At 42.6% G+C, this 18360-nt stretch overlaps 1 protein-coding gene across 3 annotated transcripts in view; it reads right to left on the minus strand.

Annotated features, from left to right (window-relative positions):
• Nucleotides 1-2555: 2555 nt before the first annotated feature.
• LOC137304143 (glutamine--fructose-6-phosphate aminotransferase [isomerizing] 1-like) overlaps nucleotides 2556-18360 on the minus strand; it is a 79558-nt gene continuing 63753 nt past the window's right edge. For all 3 annotated transcript variants that reach the window (XM_067972640.1, XM_067972639.1, XM_067972641.1), the window contains exons 15-19: nucleotides 11182-11296; nucleotides 9905-10032; nucleotides 9288-9455; nucleotides 7488-7649; nucleotides 2556-6168 (exon numbers count right to left, since the gene is read on the minus strand). In XM_067972640.1, coding sequence (XP_067828741.1) covers nucleotides 6115-6168; nucleotides 7488-7649; nucleotides 9288-9455; nucleotides 9905-10032; nucleotides 11182-11296 — 627 coding nt within the window. In that variant the 3' untranslated portion in view covers nucleotides 2556-6114. The remainder of the gene's footprint in view (nucleotides 6169-7487; nucleotides 7650-9287; nucleotides 9456-9904; nucleotides 10033-11181; nucleotides 11297-18360) is intronic.

Here is an 18360-nt window from a genome sequence, read left to right on the forward strand (position 1 = left end):
TGGTCCCTGCTGCAAACTCCGTTCTCTAGCCACCAACTCCATCCCTCTCCCTGGACACAGTCTGAGGCTGAACCAGACCGTTTGCAACCTTGGCGTCCTATTTGAACCTGAGATGAGCTTCCGACCACATATCCGCTCCATCACCAAGACCGCCTACTTCCACCTCCGTAACATCGCCCGTCTCTGTCCCTGCCTCAGCTCATCTGCTGCTGAAACCCTCATCCCTGTCTTTGTTACCTCCAGACTGGACTATTCCAATGCTCTCCTGGCTGGCCTCCCATCTTCCACCCTCCATAAACTTGAGCTCATCCAAAACTCTGCTACCCGTATCCTAACTCGCACTAAGTCCTGTTCTCCCTTTACCCCTGTGCTCGCTGACCTACATTGGCTCCCGGTCCGGGAATGCCTAGATTTCAAAATTATCATCCTTGGTTTCAAATCCCTCCATGGCCTCGTCCTTCCCTTTCTCTGTGACCTTCTCCAGCCCTACAGCCCTCCGAGATCTCCGCGCTCCTCCCATTCTTGCCTCTTGGTCATCCCTGATTTTAATTTCTCCACCGTTGGTGGATGAACCTTCAGCTGTCTAGGCCCTAAGCTCTGGAATTCCCTCCCTAAACCTCTCCGACTCTCTACCTCTCTCTCTCCTCCTTTAAGATGCTCCTTAAAACCTATCTCTTTGACCAAGCTTTTGGTCACCTGCCCTAATACCTCCTTATGTGGCTCAGGGTCAAATTTTGTTTGATAACGCTCCTATGGAGCACCTCGGGACATTTTACTCCATTAAAGGCACTATATAAATGCAAGTAGTAGTTGTTGTTATTCCAATGCTCTCCTGGCCAAACTCCCATCCCCAACCCCTTGTGAACCTTAGCTCCTCCAAAACTCTGCTGCCCCTATCCTATCCCGCACTAAGTCCTGCTTCTACATCACCCCTGTCCTTGCTGATCTACACAGGCTCCTAGTCCCACAACACCTCACTTTAAAATTCATATCCCCATATTTAAATCCTTCCATGACTTTCTCCTTCCCGTCTCCGTAACCTTCTCCAGCACTACATCCTCCCCAAACACTCTCCTCTAACTCTGGCCTCTTGTGTATCACCTCCCTCCCTTTTCCCCCCCCCATTGGCAGTTGTGGCTTCAGTCACCTAGGATTCATGCTACAGAATTCCCACCCTAAACCCCACCGCCTCTTCCTCTCCTCCTTTAAAACCCACTTCTGACCAAACTTTTGGTCGGCCCTCCTAATATCTTCTTCCTCGGCTCAACATCCATTTTTGTCCCCCCATATGTCTCTGTAAAGCATCTTGGGATGATTTTCCACGTTAAAGGTGATATATAAATACAAGTTTGTTCTTTCTTTACTGCTCACTCTCACTTTTTTTTCTGATTGTGCTTTCCATTCTATGTGTCAGTATATAAGCCATTTTGAATGGCCACAACCATTAATCAGAATGTCTCTCCCACCAAATTCTCTCTCATCTAATTATTGAATCCAGGATACCGCACACCTCATGTAATATAATGGTGTCATGATGTCATGTCACACCCCCTCAGTTCATTACTGTATACAGGATACCACATGCCTGATAATGTGTTGTCATGGAAAAGACACTTTGGACTGTGAGAAGACCTAGCACTATAAAGATGAACAAAAAATTACATCGAATTATACAGCACAAGGAACAGGCCATTCGGCCCAAACGGTCTATACTCGGCGGTGTTTATGCTCCACACAAACCTCCTCCCACCATACTTCATCTCAGTCTATCAATATATCCTTCCATTCCTTTCTCCCTCATGTACTTATCCAGTTTCCCCTTAAATGCATCTATACTATTCGCCTCAACCACTCCATGTGGTAGCAAGTTCCACATTTTCACGGTAAAGAAGTTTCTTCTGAATTCTTATTGGATTCATTAGTGAATATCTTGTATTTATGATCCCTAGTTTTGGACTCCCCCATAAGTGGAAACATCTCTTAAGTCTACCGTATCAAACCCCTTCATAATTTTACAGACCTCCATCAGGTCACCTCTCAGTCTTCTCTTTTCTAGAGAAAAGAGCCTCAGCCTGTTCAGTCTTTCCATGCTCCCATGCTTAATCTACTGATTCCAGATGTTGCACAGCAGTTCCGTGAGCATATCTCCTGGTTCCTATTTCCAAGTCAGGATGATGTGTGACTTGGAGGTGGCAGTGTTCCCATGCATCTGCTGCCCTTGTCCTTCTAGGTGATGTAGATTGCGGGTTTGGGAGGCGCTGTCGACGAAGCCTTGGCGAGTTGCTGCAGTGCATCTTGTCGATTGTACACAATGCAGCCAAAATTTGTTCGCCAAAGTGAATTTGTTGGAATCTCTAAATCACTCACATGGTCCTGGAATCAAATTCCTATTACATATTGTTAATTCAATTATGCTGCCTATATCAGTAATGTGATTTTTCTTTCCCGACTGTCTGACCACAGTACTAGAAATGCCTTCAGTGTTTTCTGTGGTATGCTTTCAAGCTTCAGATGATATACAACTATTTCAAAAGAAAACTTAAATGCTAAGTGTGTTGATTCAAAACTTTTATTTTTTTTTATTGAGTTTAGAAAGTCAACCAGATTGTTCAGAGAGAGACTTAAGTACCCACCTACTTTGCATTTCAGTCTGTGTCTGTGTATGCAATGCACCCTGAGGAGATTTGTACTTAATACGGGATATCTTATGAAATGCCTACTATCAACAGTGTGGAGCTAGGCAAATTTAAAATCAGATGAAATTAGATTAACCTCCGTAAGAGAAAATAAAAATTGAACCCAGCCAAAAACAACCAAGGAATGTTTTAGTAGAGGACACAGTCTGGCCGAATCGCCCAGAGTTTCTTTTGGCGAATCGTGAGCCCTTCTTAAAAGATCAATTTAAAACACAAAAACCACGCAGTACGAGTCAGATACGTTACTGGGAGAAGCAGTGGCTTGTGGAACATTACCTCATAGGCCCCACACAATACTCTAAGCCTGACGTTACTCCCTAGTTTCAGTTGCAGGCTACCACACACGCACAGCTGCGTATTTCAGACTTGTTCTTCGCCTGTTACTGAAGGGCAGCAAACTCGCGTCTGTTTCAGTTATTCCCAAGCGGGTAAGTTTCAAAGCTCCAAAAGACAAGAATTCCACTCTTTAAAATGTATGTCTCGGCTGACTGGAGAATGAAGAGTGATGAGCTGTGGAGAATTTTGAATGTTCCACTCTCTGGGCCAAGAAATAACAGAAGGAAAAAAACCTTCAATTTCCTTCTTACTGTAAAGATTTGCTGCGACATGTACGGTTCATGTATTTAATGTACACTGGAGGTAGTTTAACAAATTCACCAAAAACTATCGTAAATAAATACCTTTAGAATTCCAACATGCTGGAGTGTGGGATTATGTAACCCTGAAGTGGTTTCTATATAGACCTTTCCCAGAATTTTATTTATTTGTGTTTCTTCCCGTGCAAATTCTGATCACCGTGTAATCCAGGGTATCGTGCTGTGGAAATGTGATTTGATTTGGTAGTGCAAAGTAGAGTCTGTAACATTGAACAGATATTTGCTGGAAACTGAGATACTTTTGCAGGAGGATTTGACCTTGGTTTGACGGCACTACTTAAAAGGACCAAGGAGGGTCTTCCTCACAGCACGCAGCTAGGCCCCTAATCACGGGACCTGGAAGACAGGGAAGAGGAAAAAGGAAAGAAAAGGTCTCAAGATGGTAAAAAGAATCCTTGAAAGGCCTGCCCTTCTGGCTTTTTTTGTTTCATCCTCGGGATGTGGGCGTCGCTGGCAAAACCAGCATTTATTGCCCATCCCTAATTGCCCGAGAAGGTGGTGGTGAGCCGCCTTCTTGAACCGCTGCAGTCCGTGCGGTGAAGGTTCTCCCACAGTGCTGGCAGTTCCAGGATTTTGACCCAGCGACGATGAAGGAACGGCCGCTACATGTCCAAGTCGGGATGGTGTGTGACTTGGAGGGGAACTCGCGCCTGCTGCCCTTGTCCTTCCAAATTGGTGGAGGTCGCGGGTTTGGGAGGTGCTGCTGAGGAAGCCTTAGCGAGTTGCTGCAGTGCATCCTGTGGATAGTACACATTGTAGCCACGGTGATGGAGGGAGTGGATATTTAAACCAGTGCACGGTGTGCTGATCAAGTGGACTGCTTTGACCTGGGTAATGTCGAGGTGTATTCAGGTGCATGTAAATATCGGTCAATGGAAGGAACACTGCGTCTGTGCTGTCAGCACTATGCGGTTGGTATGCTATTAGCATTAATGTTTTCAAATTACTGACTGTAGGGGATGCTACAATTGGCCTTGGAAGGGGAAATAAAAGAAACATTAGCCAAGGTTCTGGCTCTTGGTCACTATCCAGTGAAAGTGCACGTGTGGATGCTGGATGAAGACACGACTGTCTTCGACCGTGGAGTCACAATGGAGTACCCGTCCAACTGAAGAATGGCCACTTGTGCAAGGTACCACAGGGCAGCTGGCATGAGGGGAACTCAATCCCAGCAGAAGCAGGAGAGGAGGGGAAGAAGCTGGAGGGAGCGAGGCAACTATTAGTGACACGGCCTGACTTGCTCATGGCACTGTGCCCTGCAAGTTTTTATTTTTTAAACATGCAGAAAAGCACGGAGGCTTGGTAAACAGCTGTGACAAGATGACTTCATGGCTTCACGTGTAACGTATTAATTAAAAATAACTCTCAATTAGTCAGGCAAGGTGATAACTTTTCCGATCTCATTAAGGAGGTCATAGAACTGGAGGTGGGAACCAGTGACCAACTTGTGACCTTGGGGCAATTGGGCAAAAGGTGAATGAAATAAAATCAAATCCAATTTAATCTATTTGGGGGAGATTAAAACTTGGGTAAATGTGCTGAATTAGTGGCAGTACCACAGGAAATAAAAAAGAGCCTGTGTGAATTGGTTTCCAAGAAGAAGCTGTGTAAAATCCAGCTCGAACTTTGCACTGTGCGGAAAGTCAATAGCAGGAGACACCTAGAACAGGCATAAATGCCAGGCAGAAAAATAAGTATTTTTATACATGCAGAAAACAAGGAGGTTTGGTAAACGACTGTGAACCACTTTGAAAAAGAGACAAGCAACATTTCCTAGCAAAGTGGGCTTATGTGGCATTTCAGCCTTCTCCAGCGTTCGGCAAGATTAGCACTGTAGGGGTAACTTTTTGAATCTGTTCTTCCGGTAGGGAGCCTTGCCTTCCGGGAGCACATACCGGGGAATTCAGGCATGTGCTCGCCACAATTTTCCAGCCATGGATGGAGTGCACATCCCCCCCCCCTATTCCTGATATGAGCTCCAGAAGGGTGAAGCCCTCTGCCCAGAGCACAATCTCATGAATTAACCCTTAAATGTAATGGCTTCTTGTTTCAGCTTTTCCCATGTATTTCCTAACAATGGATGCCTTTAAGGGGAAGCTAGATAGGTACATGAGGGAGAAAGGAATAGAAGGTTATGCAGACAGGGTTAGAAGAAGTAGGGAGGGAGGAGACTCGAGTGAAGAGCAGACACTGGCATAGACCAGTTGTCCCAATGGCCTGTTTCTGTGATGCAAATACTTTGTAATTCTTTGAAACGTTATTTGAAGCCGCCCTTGTCTTTGCGCCAATGGAAGAATTGGCAAAAATGGTATTTATGCACAAAAAAAGGCCCAGTCCCCAATTTAAAATTGAGAAAGTTGATCAAATGTATTCCCCCGATCACACATTGTGTTCGTCACAAAAAACCACTGCCCTCTCACTGAAATATTTAAAGTACTGTCTCCGTTATAGCAACAGTCTGTGGCCAAACAATTTGGTATGAGAAAAAGTTTTGAAAATGTCCTATGCATAAAGTAGTAATAGACTAGAAAACTATTCTGCACTGAATGATTTCAAGGACAGTCTACTCCTGATAATTCTGTCATTTTCTTTGCACTTAAAAATAAATTCCTATTATCCAATAATCCCAATTAAGAGTAGACTGTGCATCGTAAAGTTTACATAGTTCAGCGACCTTCTGTTTCAAGTAGATCAGATGAGCCCCCAAATAGTTGACACAGTGTTTGGCCATATTCTCCAAGGTCCACGATTTACGAGAAACCTCACATAGGCTCGTAATCGGCTTCTATCTTCCTCAGTCGCTTATTGTCGTCCACCTCGAGTTGGTGAAATTGTAATTGTCCAGTAGAGAATGCGATCCAGCGTTTGAGAAACAGTCGGAAGATGCGTGTGTGAGAAGACAACCAGTGCAGATCAGCCATGTAAAAGGATTAAAAGAAAAACAGGACATGAGCCCTTACACAATCCATTCGAGCCTCTTTGGTTCCATCAAAATATCCTGTTTCTCAAGAAATCATTTGCAAACAGCTGGGGGAAAACCAGCTGTTTACAATGTGTGGGAGGTTTTGCTTACACTACAAATAGCAGAGAGTTTCAAAGCATTTTGAGGGCAACTTAGCACTCAAAACTTTACAAAGCATAGTGAAAGCCACTGTTCAGGCTCTCCCAGTGTACTGCACAACAGAGCCACAGACTAGGCGTGCATTTCCACTAGAAGTTGGTGGCTTCACCTTTGCACTGACGTTAAACTTGTGTATTGTAAATCAGGTGTTTAAACTCCAAGGTGAAGTGGATCGAGATTAACTCCTCCAGGTAGTCTCACACCGCTCTGGTGTCAGATCAGGACCCGACTCTGGATTTATAGGAAAGCTCTTTCCACCAATACCAGTTTTTAAATTAATATTTATTCTTGGGACGTAGGCGAGGCTGACAAGCCTGCATTTAAGTGATAGCCGTGGCTCTCTTTGTAGCACACTCGCCTCCGAGTCAGAAGGTTGTGGGTTCAAGTCCCACTCCAGAGACTTGAGCACATAATCCAGGTTGACGCTTCAGGGCAGCAATGAGAGAGTCCTGCAGTATTGGAGGTACTGTGTTTCGGATGAGAGGTTAAACCAAGGCCCCGTCTGCCCCCTCAGGTGGATGTAAAAGTACCCAATGGCACTATTTCAACAGTAATTACATTTCAAAAGTACTTCATCGGCTGTAAAGCGCTTTGGGACGTCCTGAGATCGTGAAAGGCACTACAGAAATGCAAGTCTTTCTTTCTTTAGGATGGCCATTTTGAGAAACTATTACTGATGTAGCTGGGAGTGACCATCACCAGTCAGACAGCACATTATTCAATCTGTTCGAGAATTCAAGCAGCACGTCCAATTTTACTACGGAGATCAAAATGGTCCCCTCCTGAGTGGAATGAAAAACCTCTATTTGAATGTAATTTGCATGAATGCATTTGCCATTGTAGAAATTACAGTAAATTCTTAGAATTTAGGACCATACACGTGATGCCGTCTGTATATCACAACGCAAAGCAGAGCAACAAAATGAAATAGATAAACCTCTCGATTGTTCACCCAAACCCAAAGCCCATCACAAGAACCATAATGCGTCGTATTTGGATAAAGCAGCTACTCACATCGTAGCCTCTAAGGACAGCGAGGTGGAAGGCGAGAAGCTGCAGAGGGATAACACTAAGGATTCCTTGCAGGCAATCCACCGTGTGAGGAACTTTGATTGCTCGGTAGGCGTTCTTCATCGTCTCCTCATCGTCCTGCTCACAGATCAGGATGGGCCGCCCCTATAACCGGAACAGAAACAGCTGTGTGACTTAACCTGGTCTCTGCACAGTATCTGTTGTACCACCTACACTCTTCCAAACTCACAGTTGAGCTTCCATGTTGTTTGGTGCTCCTGGTCCAGCACTTTAATTATACGAAAAATGAAACCTTCAATGAAACAAACAGGGAACAATTGATGGGTCCTAGATATTTCGTTTGAGTACTAGGAATTCAAATGCTAACCTTTCATTCCTGGGTCTTTGTAAATCTAGTCTGGATTGATGAGATAAAAGGCCAAGAATCCTTGGTGAGAAAAAAATGAGTTTGGGCAGTTCCATCCCACTTCCCATTGGGCAGTGATTCCACAGTTCAGGAGTGAAAATTACTTAGCAGAAAGATGCTGGTCTGAGAAGTGGAATTGGTTCAGCACAGGGTGCTCTTAGCTTGGAGTTAAGACACATTGTTGGGACGATCACATGAAGGCTTACTCTGCACGTAACTCATATTTTTCCTAATTTGGGCGTCCTTGGTGTGGATGCCAAATCTAAGCTTATTCTCTAAGTTTTGCACCCCGCCCCCGCCCCCCAACCGATGAAGGATCCACACCTGCATCGATAACTTGCCCAGTCTCTCCACAGATGCTGCCTGACCTGCTGAGTGTCTCCAGCATTTTCTGTTTTTGTTTCAAATTGTCCCCAACCTCTACCCCCAATACTAGAGTCTTTGCTAAGGGACAATCCTAAGATGCTTCCTGGGAGCTTCTGACTAAACCTCCTACGGTCGCAGATCTGGAAAAGATGAGTTTGATTCCAATCCGATTACCTATATGTGGGACGAATTTTGACACTTCTAATCTTAGTTAAAACATCTAATATCTCAACATGGTGACGCACACATGCATCTCCCACTGGCTTTCCAACCTTACACAGGAAGTCATAGGGAGTCTATTATCCTTATTAGGTTCATTATTTTGAATGAGATACATTGAGTAGGAACACTCATGGATAGTAAGAGACAAACAAATTGAACAAGTCAGTCCACTATTGAGTCTCCTGACTGCTCCCATCACACAGGGAAACCCAGCCAAGAAGAAAATCCGGATTTGTGGAATTTATGTGGAACAAAGGGCACTCTTAGAACTTTCTCCCAAAACTGTAAAGGTTGTGTTTAACCAAAGGAAGCACAAAGTCACACAAACTCCTGTTTCTTAAAAAAAATGCAAACATTAAAAATTCCTAGACAGTGATCGGCACTAAATCTGCAACTCAATCTCAGCGCCTCCTTTCTTGAGTTTGGCAGGTCGGACTATAGAAATGCCAGAACAAACTAGAACAATTTCAAAAGTCTTTACTGCAAGGAGACCAATTTTACACCAAACCTCTAGGGCCCACCCTTCCACAGCATTTCAAATTACTCTGGCATTCTGTGGTCCCACTGTCATTAAGAAAGGGGGAAAAAAGATATATTTTAAAATCTCTCTCTGGTTACTAAGTCGCAAGTTTAAGATGACAGGGGCGATTTCACAATTCTGTGGAGGATCTTGGGAAATCGCAGGCACCTCTGGTTTCCCACCCATTTTTAATGGTCAGTAAATCACGGGTTCTTTGCCTGTGAGCGCTGGGATCATGGAATCGGCCCTGAATCTGCGGGGTCGTTACCTGGCGAGCCACCACCTGTTGCAAGGCGTTCTGACATTTGACAAACGTGGGATCTCTCATGACCACCATGATGACTGGCATTCGATGGTCCACTAATGCCAGGGGACCGTGCTTCAACTCTCCTGCCAAGATTCCCTCCGAGTGCATGAATGTAATTTCCTTAATTTTCTGCAATAAACATTTCAGAAGAGGCAAAGTTCATTTCCACTGTGGGTACCGATGGCGGCAGAGATGGTTTACAGTAAGATTGAAAAAAAAAACAAATGCATGGACCTTTTTGCACTGTATCACTCGTGTGAACTTATATCAATGATCAGCCTGTGACAAAATATGGCATTTAATAAAGTAAGTATTTAGCATTATCTTTATAAAGATCTGAAGCCAATATCTAGATTAGATAATATGCATTAGCAGTGGGCCCCATCTTTAAACCCAATCCTCATATTTAAGAAGATTTTGATGTTATTGAAAATGTTACCCAGTTAATAGATAATTAATGGAAATTAAATTTTAAAAAGTCAGTGCAAATATTTAAGGTGTTAGCTGTAAAGGAATTTCTTCTTTAACAGAATCGAGAGCCTTCATTCTGTCCTGACTGAAGCTCGTGTGCTACTCACCAGCGCCCCCTCCAGGCAAGTGGCATACTGGTAACCACGACCCATAATGAGCACAGACTTCTGCTGATACAGCTCGCTCGCTAATCTCTGGACCTCCTCATCCAAACTCAGAACTTCCTTTATTAGGTCTACAAAAACAACAAGAGGGAAAAAGCAGAAATCAGCATTACTGTCAAGGAGCAGCTTATTTTTAGTCCATTATCGGAAATGCACAGAGAGGGTATTCTGTAACATGAAGTACGACAAAGCATTGGTGCATTGTCAGCAGGAATATTTATGCGTTAAGCAGCTTGCAATCTGCCATGGAACAAATGCTTTAAAACACAGAGTAAAGCTGTGAATCACACAACAACAACAACTTGCATTTATATAGCACCTTTAATGTAGTAAAACATCCCAAGGCTCTTCACGGGAGCGTGATCAGACAAAAATCAAGTTGAGTCAAAGAAGGAGCTATTAGGACAGATGACCAAAAGCATGGTCAAAGAGATAGGGTTTAAGCAGCGTCTTAAAAGAAGAAGAGAGAGGTGGAGAGGTTTAGGGAGGGAATTCCAGAGCTTAAGGCCTAGACAGCTGAAGGCACGGCTGCCAATGGTGAGGCAAAGGAAGTGGAGGATGCACAAGAGACCAGAAATGGAGGAAAGCAGAGATCTCGGACAGCTGTAGGGCTGAAGGAGGTCACAGAGATAGGGAGAGGCAAGGCCATGGAGGGAACTGAACACGAGGATATGAACTTTAAAATTGATGCGCTGGTGGACCACTGGAAAAAACAACTCAACTATAATTGTCAGAAAAAAGACCGTATAATTACAAGAGTTCACAAGTATACTTGAGCAATACTGAAGTCTTAAAGTTGAATTCTTGAACCCGGACAGCTTCCTGCATTACAACAGTGACTATACTTCAAAAGTACTTTACTGGCTAAAAAGTGCTTTGGGACATCCTGAGGTCGAGAAAAGCACAAAATAAATGCAAGTTCTTTCTTCCTTCTTTCTTTTCACTTAATTCCCCTTCCCAAAAGGTACTGCTTCAAAAATCATACTCCATAAATGTTCCTTTGAAAGTCTGATTCTTTTTCTTCCTTACTATGGAATAATACATCAGAACAAAGATTCAGCTGGAAACTTCAAAACTGCATGTATTTTTTTTTTTGAAACAGTGCAAAAACATAATTTGTAATGTCGCTACAAAATACAGAAGCGTGGTGAATTAAATCCCTTCCTGAGAAACCAGAGCTGGATTAGATAGAGTTGAATTTTCTCGCTGGATCAGGTTACCTGGCAGAGTCTGTAGACCCTGAATGATTTCTCTCCGCCTTTTCTGCATGGATATTCGGTCCTCAGACATCATGAGAGCAAACATCACCAGAGCCACAAACTGGCTCGTGTAAACCTGCAGAGAAGTATGTTAAAATTAAGTCACTAATTTGATTTGAATCCCACCCAAGACAGATCAAGAACTGAATCGGCACAGACCAATGTCAGAATTCATCAGGAATAACACATTCTAACAGGTCCCAACCTGGTGCAATTCCCAGTAGTAAAACATATCACATTCATGGGAACTATAAAACGCTCCATCTGGTTAAAGCATTTGCCACATAAAATGGTGAAAATTCTCATTACTATTTTTTTTAAAGAGTAAATAAAACCCAATTGAACATTTCTGGGAGGGGCAGATTATTGCTAATTTCAAACTCCCAGCCAGTATGAAAAATAAAAAATTTGCAAGGCTTGTGAAAATATTCTTTACAGCCGATCACTCGTTGCAGTGTCACCAAATGCCTGGCGACATTTCAATTCTTCTTGTACATGCAAAATATTAACAGAGGTTGAGGTGCTGTATTGGGTTTATTTAACAAGCTCCAATACCACAACAGCGTTCAGGAACTATATTTTTTTTAAACTTGCAAAAATAAGCCAAGGACAATGCATTGCAACTTGGGGTGGCGTTCTCCATTTGCCCCCCCTTACCAGAAATGCACAGCAATTGGGCTGAATACACAGCAAGATCCCAACCACTGTATGGCCAATACAGTACTCAAACTGCACCTGGAAGGCAGCTGCCTTTAACCAAAGCTGGAATGATCATCTTCCAGTATTCAGCAATAAAGTGACCAATTTACACATGTTTCTTTTTTCAAGACTTTAAATCCTTGGAACGATGCATATTTTCCGAGAAAATCAGCAACCGCCTATTCCTGATGGCTCTGCTCATTGAATAATACCAAGGCAGGCTAGCCACAAAGGTGAAAGTGAGCAATTGGGTAGGAGTTACAGAATAAGGCCATAACGGATTTTCTTTATGAGCTGGTAGATTCCATGTCATTTTTAACCGGGAATACTAATTTACCGTGCTCTGCTTTGGAGAAGTAAACTATTAACCTGAGAACTCGGATTAAGTGTTGAGAAGGCTACTGCAGGTCACAATGATGAGACACAAAGCTGTTAACATGGTGGGATACTGGAGCCTACCATATCCAGTCACTTAACTCCAAACAGATGTGCTCCAAGCAATCAAATCCCTCATAGGAATAGAATGGCCAATCAGCCTCCAGTTCACATGAATCACAGGAAGCCAAACCATGCTGAACAGGGTCTTTGCTATGTAATCTTCTGTGAAGTCATTAATCCTTTACAACGCTCAACTCAAATTGTCTGAAGTTATTTTTAGCAATTATTCCTCAGTTTGTTTCACGTTCACTGGGAAACCTGAACATAAACTAAGCAAAAGACCAACGGTTTTCTTATTTTGCGGAATTGTACTAAAAACATTTACACTAGAACATGATGACAATGTGAATGTTGCAACCACATTAAGGATCATTGCCCAGAAACTGTGTTAGTTGGGCCAGCTTACTTCTGAGTCGGAAGGTTGTGGGTTCAAGCCTCAATTTTGGCCGACAGTCCAGTGTAGTACTGTGGGAATGTTGCATTGTCAGAGGTGCTGTCGTTTGGATGAGACAATGAACTGTCTGCCTGTTCAGTTGAACATAAAAGATTCCACGGCACTATTTGAAGAAAAGCAGGGAGTTCTCCTGGTGCCCTGGCCAAAATTCTTCCCTCAACCAACACCACCAAAAATCTGATTTGGGGAATCTTGCTGAGCATCAATTTGGCTGTCATGTTTGCCTATATTTTCAAAAAAGTAATTAATTGGCTATGAAGCACTTTGAGACATCCTGAGGAATGAAAGGCACTATTGTATATAAATGCAAGTTCTTTCTTTCGTTATGGGGAGTGGGGGTTTAGCTTTCGTCAGGGTTCAGATCTCGGAGAGGAATCTCCGAGCACTGTTCTCCAGTGTTTGCTCATTTAATTAGTTCCGGTCTCTATAATTTGAGGACTTACTGTCCCGCCCTTGCCTGGTTCTCATCTGCTGACTTGGTGACACTTGCCACACTGCCTGATGTGAAGGACTCCTGACACTCGGCCAGTCATGTATGCTTGCGCCTTGACGTCTGTGTGCTGATTCAGTGCACTCACTCAATGCATTCACAAAGCTAACTGGGAAATCATAGTCCTGGCAGCAGGTTGGGAAACCCATGAAAAGGTGAATATCTGATTCCAGATGTGTGGAGAGCACAGTGTGGTCACACACAGTGTAACCAGAGTTTATATCGGTCATGAGGTCTGCATGTCAGGAGTCAATGGCGTCGGAGTAACGTAAAAGCCTCAAAATACAAGAGTTACTGTGAAGGTTATTATGGAATCATAGAATCTTATAGCACACGAGAAGGCCATTCGGCCCACCGCACCTGTGCCAGCTTTCTGATCGAGATATCTGTTTAGTCCCATTCCTCTTCCACAATGTATGAGATTACACTTCATTTAATATTGCATTATCCGTCCACTTTAAATGGAATGTAATCTCATACAATGGGGGAAGGGGAAGGGGCAAGGGAATGGGACTAAGTGGAACATCTTTACTATCTCATGGCTGTCCCAAAACTGGCTCACAGCCCCTCGCGATGTTCATGCTCACCAGGTGAAGAAATGCAGAGTTGAAAACTGAGGAAAAAAACATTGGTATGCACACAAGCACTGTATGGTGACACCGGTAGAAGTACAAGCACTTTGCAACCACATTGGTGCAAGCACAAGCACAAGCAAAATCTGAGCACTTTGGTGCATGCACAAACAATACTTAACCACATTGGTGCAATGCACAAGCACAAGCAAAATCTGAGCACTTTGGTGCATGCACAAACAATACTTAACCACATTGGTGCAATGCACAAGTATTATCTAACCACATTGGTGCATGTACAGGCATTAGCACTGCATAACCTCACTGGTATGTGCACAAGCACTGTGTAACCTGATTGGTATTTGCACAAACACTGTGTAACATCTGTGGTACTTGCACAAGCATTATATGGTCACATTATCTGAAAAATGTTGTACAACCGACATTACCGACAGATACAGTGTACTGAATGCTGCCCGAACCTGTCCGTTATTGATCACAGTATTTGGTGGATGATGTACACTGAAACTCCATCGGGACAGCCAAGCCTGATAAGTATACCCTCAAATGCTCATACATGCAACAAGGTCTCAACTAATCATCCTCTTCAGTTTATCTGACGCAATGAAGAAATCTCTGCTACCGTTTGTCTAAGTCAGAAATCCCCAAAAGATGCAAAATACCAGAAAGTGAAACAGTATTAGAAACTGAAATCAGACAGTAATAACGGGCATGGCCTAATGTCCTGTCCTTCAGGTTAACTTGTTTATTCTCAATTCCTGATAGGGGATCTTCTGATTGCTTATCTTCACTCATATCTCATTCTGACCGCCACTGCACCCTAAAATAAAACTGATCTGTTGAATTCCTGACAGGAGGTCACTAGTCCATGGTTGGTGGGTCACTACAGATAAATAAATGGTGGTGGGAAAAGGGAGTCTTGCTTTCCAGTTTAAAAGAAAGATAAATATTTGTTCATATAAACTGTACTATGATTATAGAAAGGACATTAAAGCCATAGAGAGCATACAGCATTGATTCACCAGGATGATGCCAGGGATAGGACACAATAGTTATGAGGACATCATTGAGATACTGGAAGGATTTCCACTGGATAAGAGAAGGCTAAGAAGAGATTTAACAGATTTTTTAAATTATAAAGAGTAATAGTGAATGGGGAAAGACTATTTTCTCTGGTTGCGGAGTCCATCACAAGGGGTTAGCCATTTAAAATTATCACTAAGAGTACAGGGGCAAGGACATTTCTTTACACAGAGGGTTGTTGAAGCATGGAATGCTTTGACACAGAGTGATTGAAACAGAGACCATTGTATCTTTTAAGGAAAAATTGGATCAATATTTGAAGCCAAGGAGGATACAAGCCTATCGGGAGATAGTGGTGCACAGGATTATTTTTGGATTACTCTAGCAAAGTGCTGACACAGACACCATGAGCCAAATGGCCTCCTTACGTGCTGCAAACTACTATAGTTCTATCTTACGATGCATGTCAGAATTGCTCATATCAGAATGAGAGGAAGTCAAAGGAAGGTGCTCTCAATGTATAAAGTAACTCTGGGGTAACTGGGTGAAGCATTGAGTTAGTTAAGTGGACTCTCGCCTCTGGTCCTGGGTTTCAGTTCCAGCCTGAATTCTTTAGAGATTAAGGTTGCCTCTGTCCAATGGCTCCACTTGAAATTATTTTGGACAGTCTCCACCCAGTTCCTGGGTAACACAAGTTTGTACTGTAGAGCTGCCTCTAATACAGCCTCACAGTGACCATCTCGCTCAGAGAGGCCACAGAATGACTGTCAGGGGAAAGGTGAAACAAGGGGTCCCGAGGCGGGGACTGACGCTCATTATTGTGACAGAGCAGAGGGAACTTTACTCAGCCTCTAATCCTGCCATAACTGATCAGCAAGGACTTGATACTAACACTGCGTCATGGGAATGGGAAAGTGTTACGTTTCCCAGCACGAACATCCCTCAACTATATGAGCAGAAAAACCCATCTTTTTAAAAGAAAACAGTGCACAAACAGAGAAAGTTACATTACAATGCTAGGACAAGGAGGATTGATGCAGTAAACGTTCTGATTATGTTGCCCCTTTCAAGCCCATCCCCCACTTCCAGCAAATATCAGAGAGTTCTGAAGGATGCAAAGAATCAGTTGTTAGTGTTTCCACCAGCAATATAAACTATAATGGCATACTAATAATGGACAGTGCATAGAATTACATAGAATGTACAGCACAGAAACAGACCATTTAACCCAACTGGTCTATGCCAGTGTTTATGCTCCACACGAGCCTCCTCCCTCTCTACTTCATCTCACCCTATCCTTCTATTCCTTTCTCCCTCCTTCATGTGTTTAATCTAGCTTCCCCTTAAATGCATCTATGCTAGTCGCCTCAACTACTCCTTGTGGCAACGAATTCCACGTTCTCAACACCCTCTGGGGAAAGAAATTTCTCCTGAATTCCCTATTGGATTTATTAGTGGCTATCCTATATTAATGGCCCCTAGTTTTGGTCTCCCGCAAGTGGAAATATTTTCTCTACATCTACCCCATCAAACCCTTTCATAATCTTGAAGGCCTCTATCAGGTCACCCCTTCATCTTCTCTTTTCTAGAGAAAAGAGCCCCAGCCTGTTCAATCTTTCCTGATAAATGTAACCTCTCAGTTCTGGTATCACCCTAGTAAATCTTTTTTGCACCTTCTCCAGTGCATCTATATCCTTTTTATAATATGGAGACCAGAACTGTTCACAGTACTCCATGTGTGGTCTAACAAAGGTTCTATACAAGTTTAACATAACTTCCCTGCTTTTCAATTCCATCCCTCTGGAAATGAACCCCAATTCTTGGTTTGCTTATTTATGGCCTTATTAACCTGCGTCACTACTTTTAGTGATTTGTGTATCTGTAAACCCAGATCCCTCTGCTACTCTACCCCATTTAGACTCTTACTTTCCAACGATTATGTGGCATCCTTATTCTTCCTACCAAAATGTACCACCTCACGCTTATCTATATTGGAATTTATTTGCCAATTACACCCCTATTCTGCAAGTTTATTAATGTCTTCCTGTATTTTGTCACAGTCCTCTTCAGTATTAACCAATTTGGTGCCGTCTGCAAATTTTGAAATTGTATTTCCGATTGCAGAGTCCAAATTGTTTATGTAAATGGTGAACAACAGTGGCCCCAGCACCGATCCTTGTGGAACACCATTTCCCACCTTTTGCCAGTCTGAGTAACCACCTTTAACCACTAATCTCTATTTTGTGTTTTGTAGCCAGCTTGCTATCCATTCTGCTACATGTCTCCTGACTCCACACGCTCTGACTTTAGTCACGAGTCTACAATGAAGGCCTTATCGAAGACCTTTTGAAAATCCAAATATATTACATCTACTGCATTACTCTTGTCTACCCTGTTACTTCTTCAAAAAGAGTTCAATAAGGTTGGACAAGCATGACCTTCCCTTTTGAAATCCATGCTGACTATTCTTTATATTTCTGGTTTCTAGATGTTTTTCTCTTACATCTTTGAGGAAAGATTCCATTATCTTTCCTACCACCGAGGTTAAGCTAATTGGTTTATAGTTCCCTGGACTTGTTCTATCTCCCTTTTTAAATACAGGAATCACATTAGCTGTCCGCCAGTCCTCTGGCACTGTTCTCTTTTCTAATGAATTTTATATATATATATATATATATAAAATAATGCCTCTGTTATCTCTTCCCTAATTTCTTTTAATATGTGCGGATGCAATCCATCCGGACCAGGGGGTTTATCCTCTCTTAAGTTTGATTAGTTTACCAATTATCTCTTCCCCTTTCTATCTTAAATGTCTTTATATCTTTTTTTGATCTATTTTCTAATATCATGCCCACCATGTTAGTCTCCCTGGTAAACACTGAGACAAATTAATTATTTACTATTTCTGCCATTTCACTGTGAGTTTATCGTGTGTATCCCCTGGTGGCCTTATCCCTATCCTGATTTTTCTTTTGTTATTTATGTGTTTGTAGAATATTTTAATATTTCTTTTTGTATTCCTTGATAATTTAATTTTGTAGTTTCTCTTTGTCTTCCCAATTGTTCTTTCTCACTTCTTTCCCAACCTTTTCTTACTCCCTTTTGTCATCTTCTCCTTTGTTGTCTATATACTTAGTGTATGTCTTTTTCTTTAGGTTCAATTTTGCCCTTATTTCTTTGTTCCAAGGTGTGTCATTGTTGGCTAGTTTGTTCTTGCTTTTTAGTAATAGTGAACTGAGAATAGCAATCAGACAAAGTCCAGGCATTTATTTCAGCTCTGCTGTTAAAAAAGTGAACAAAATCCTTGGCATTATAAATAGAGGCAAGGAGTACAAAAGCAAGGAAGTTATGGTAAACGTTTATAAATCAATGGTTAGGCCTCAGCGGAGTACTGAGTCCAATTCTGGGCACCATACTTTAGGAAGGATGCCGAGGCCTTGGAG

This window comes from Heptranchias perlo, chromosome 36 (assembly GCF_035084215.1).
Source record: "Heptranchias perlo isolate sHepPer1 chromosome 36, sHepPer1.hap1, whole genome shotgun sequence".
NCBI lineage: Eukaryota > Metazoa > Chordata > Chondrichthyes > Hexanchiformes > Hexanchidae > Heptranchias > Heptranchias perlo.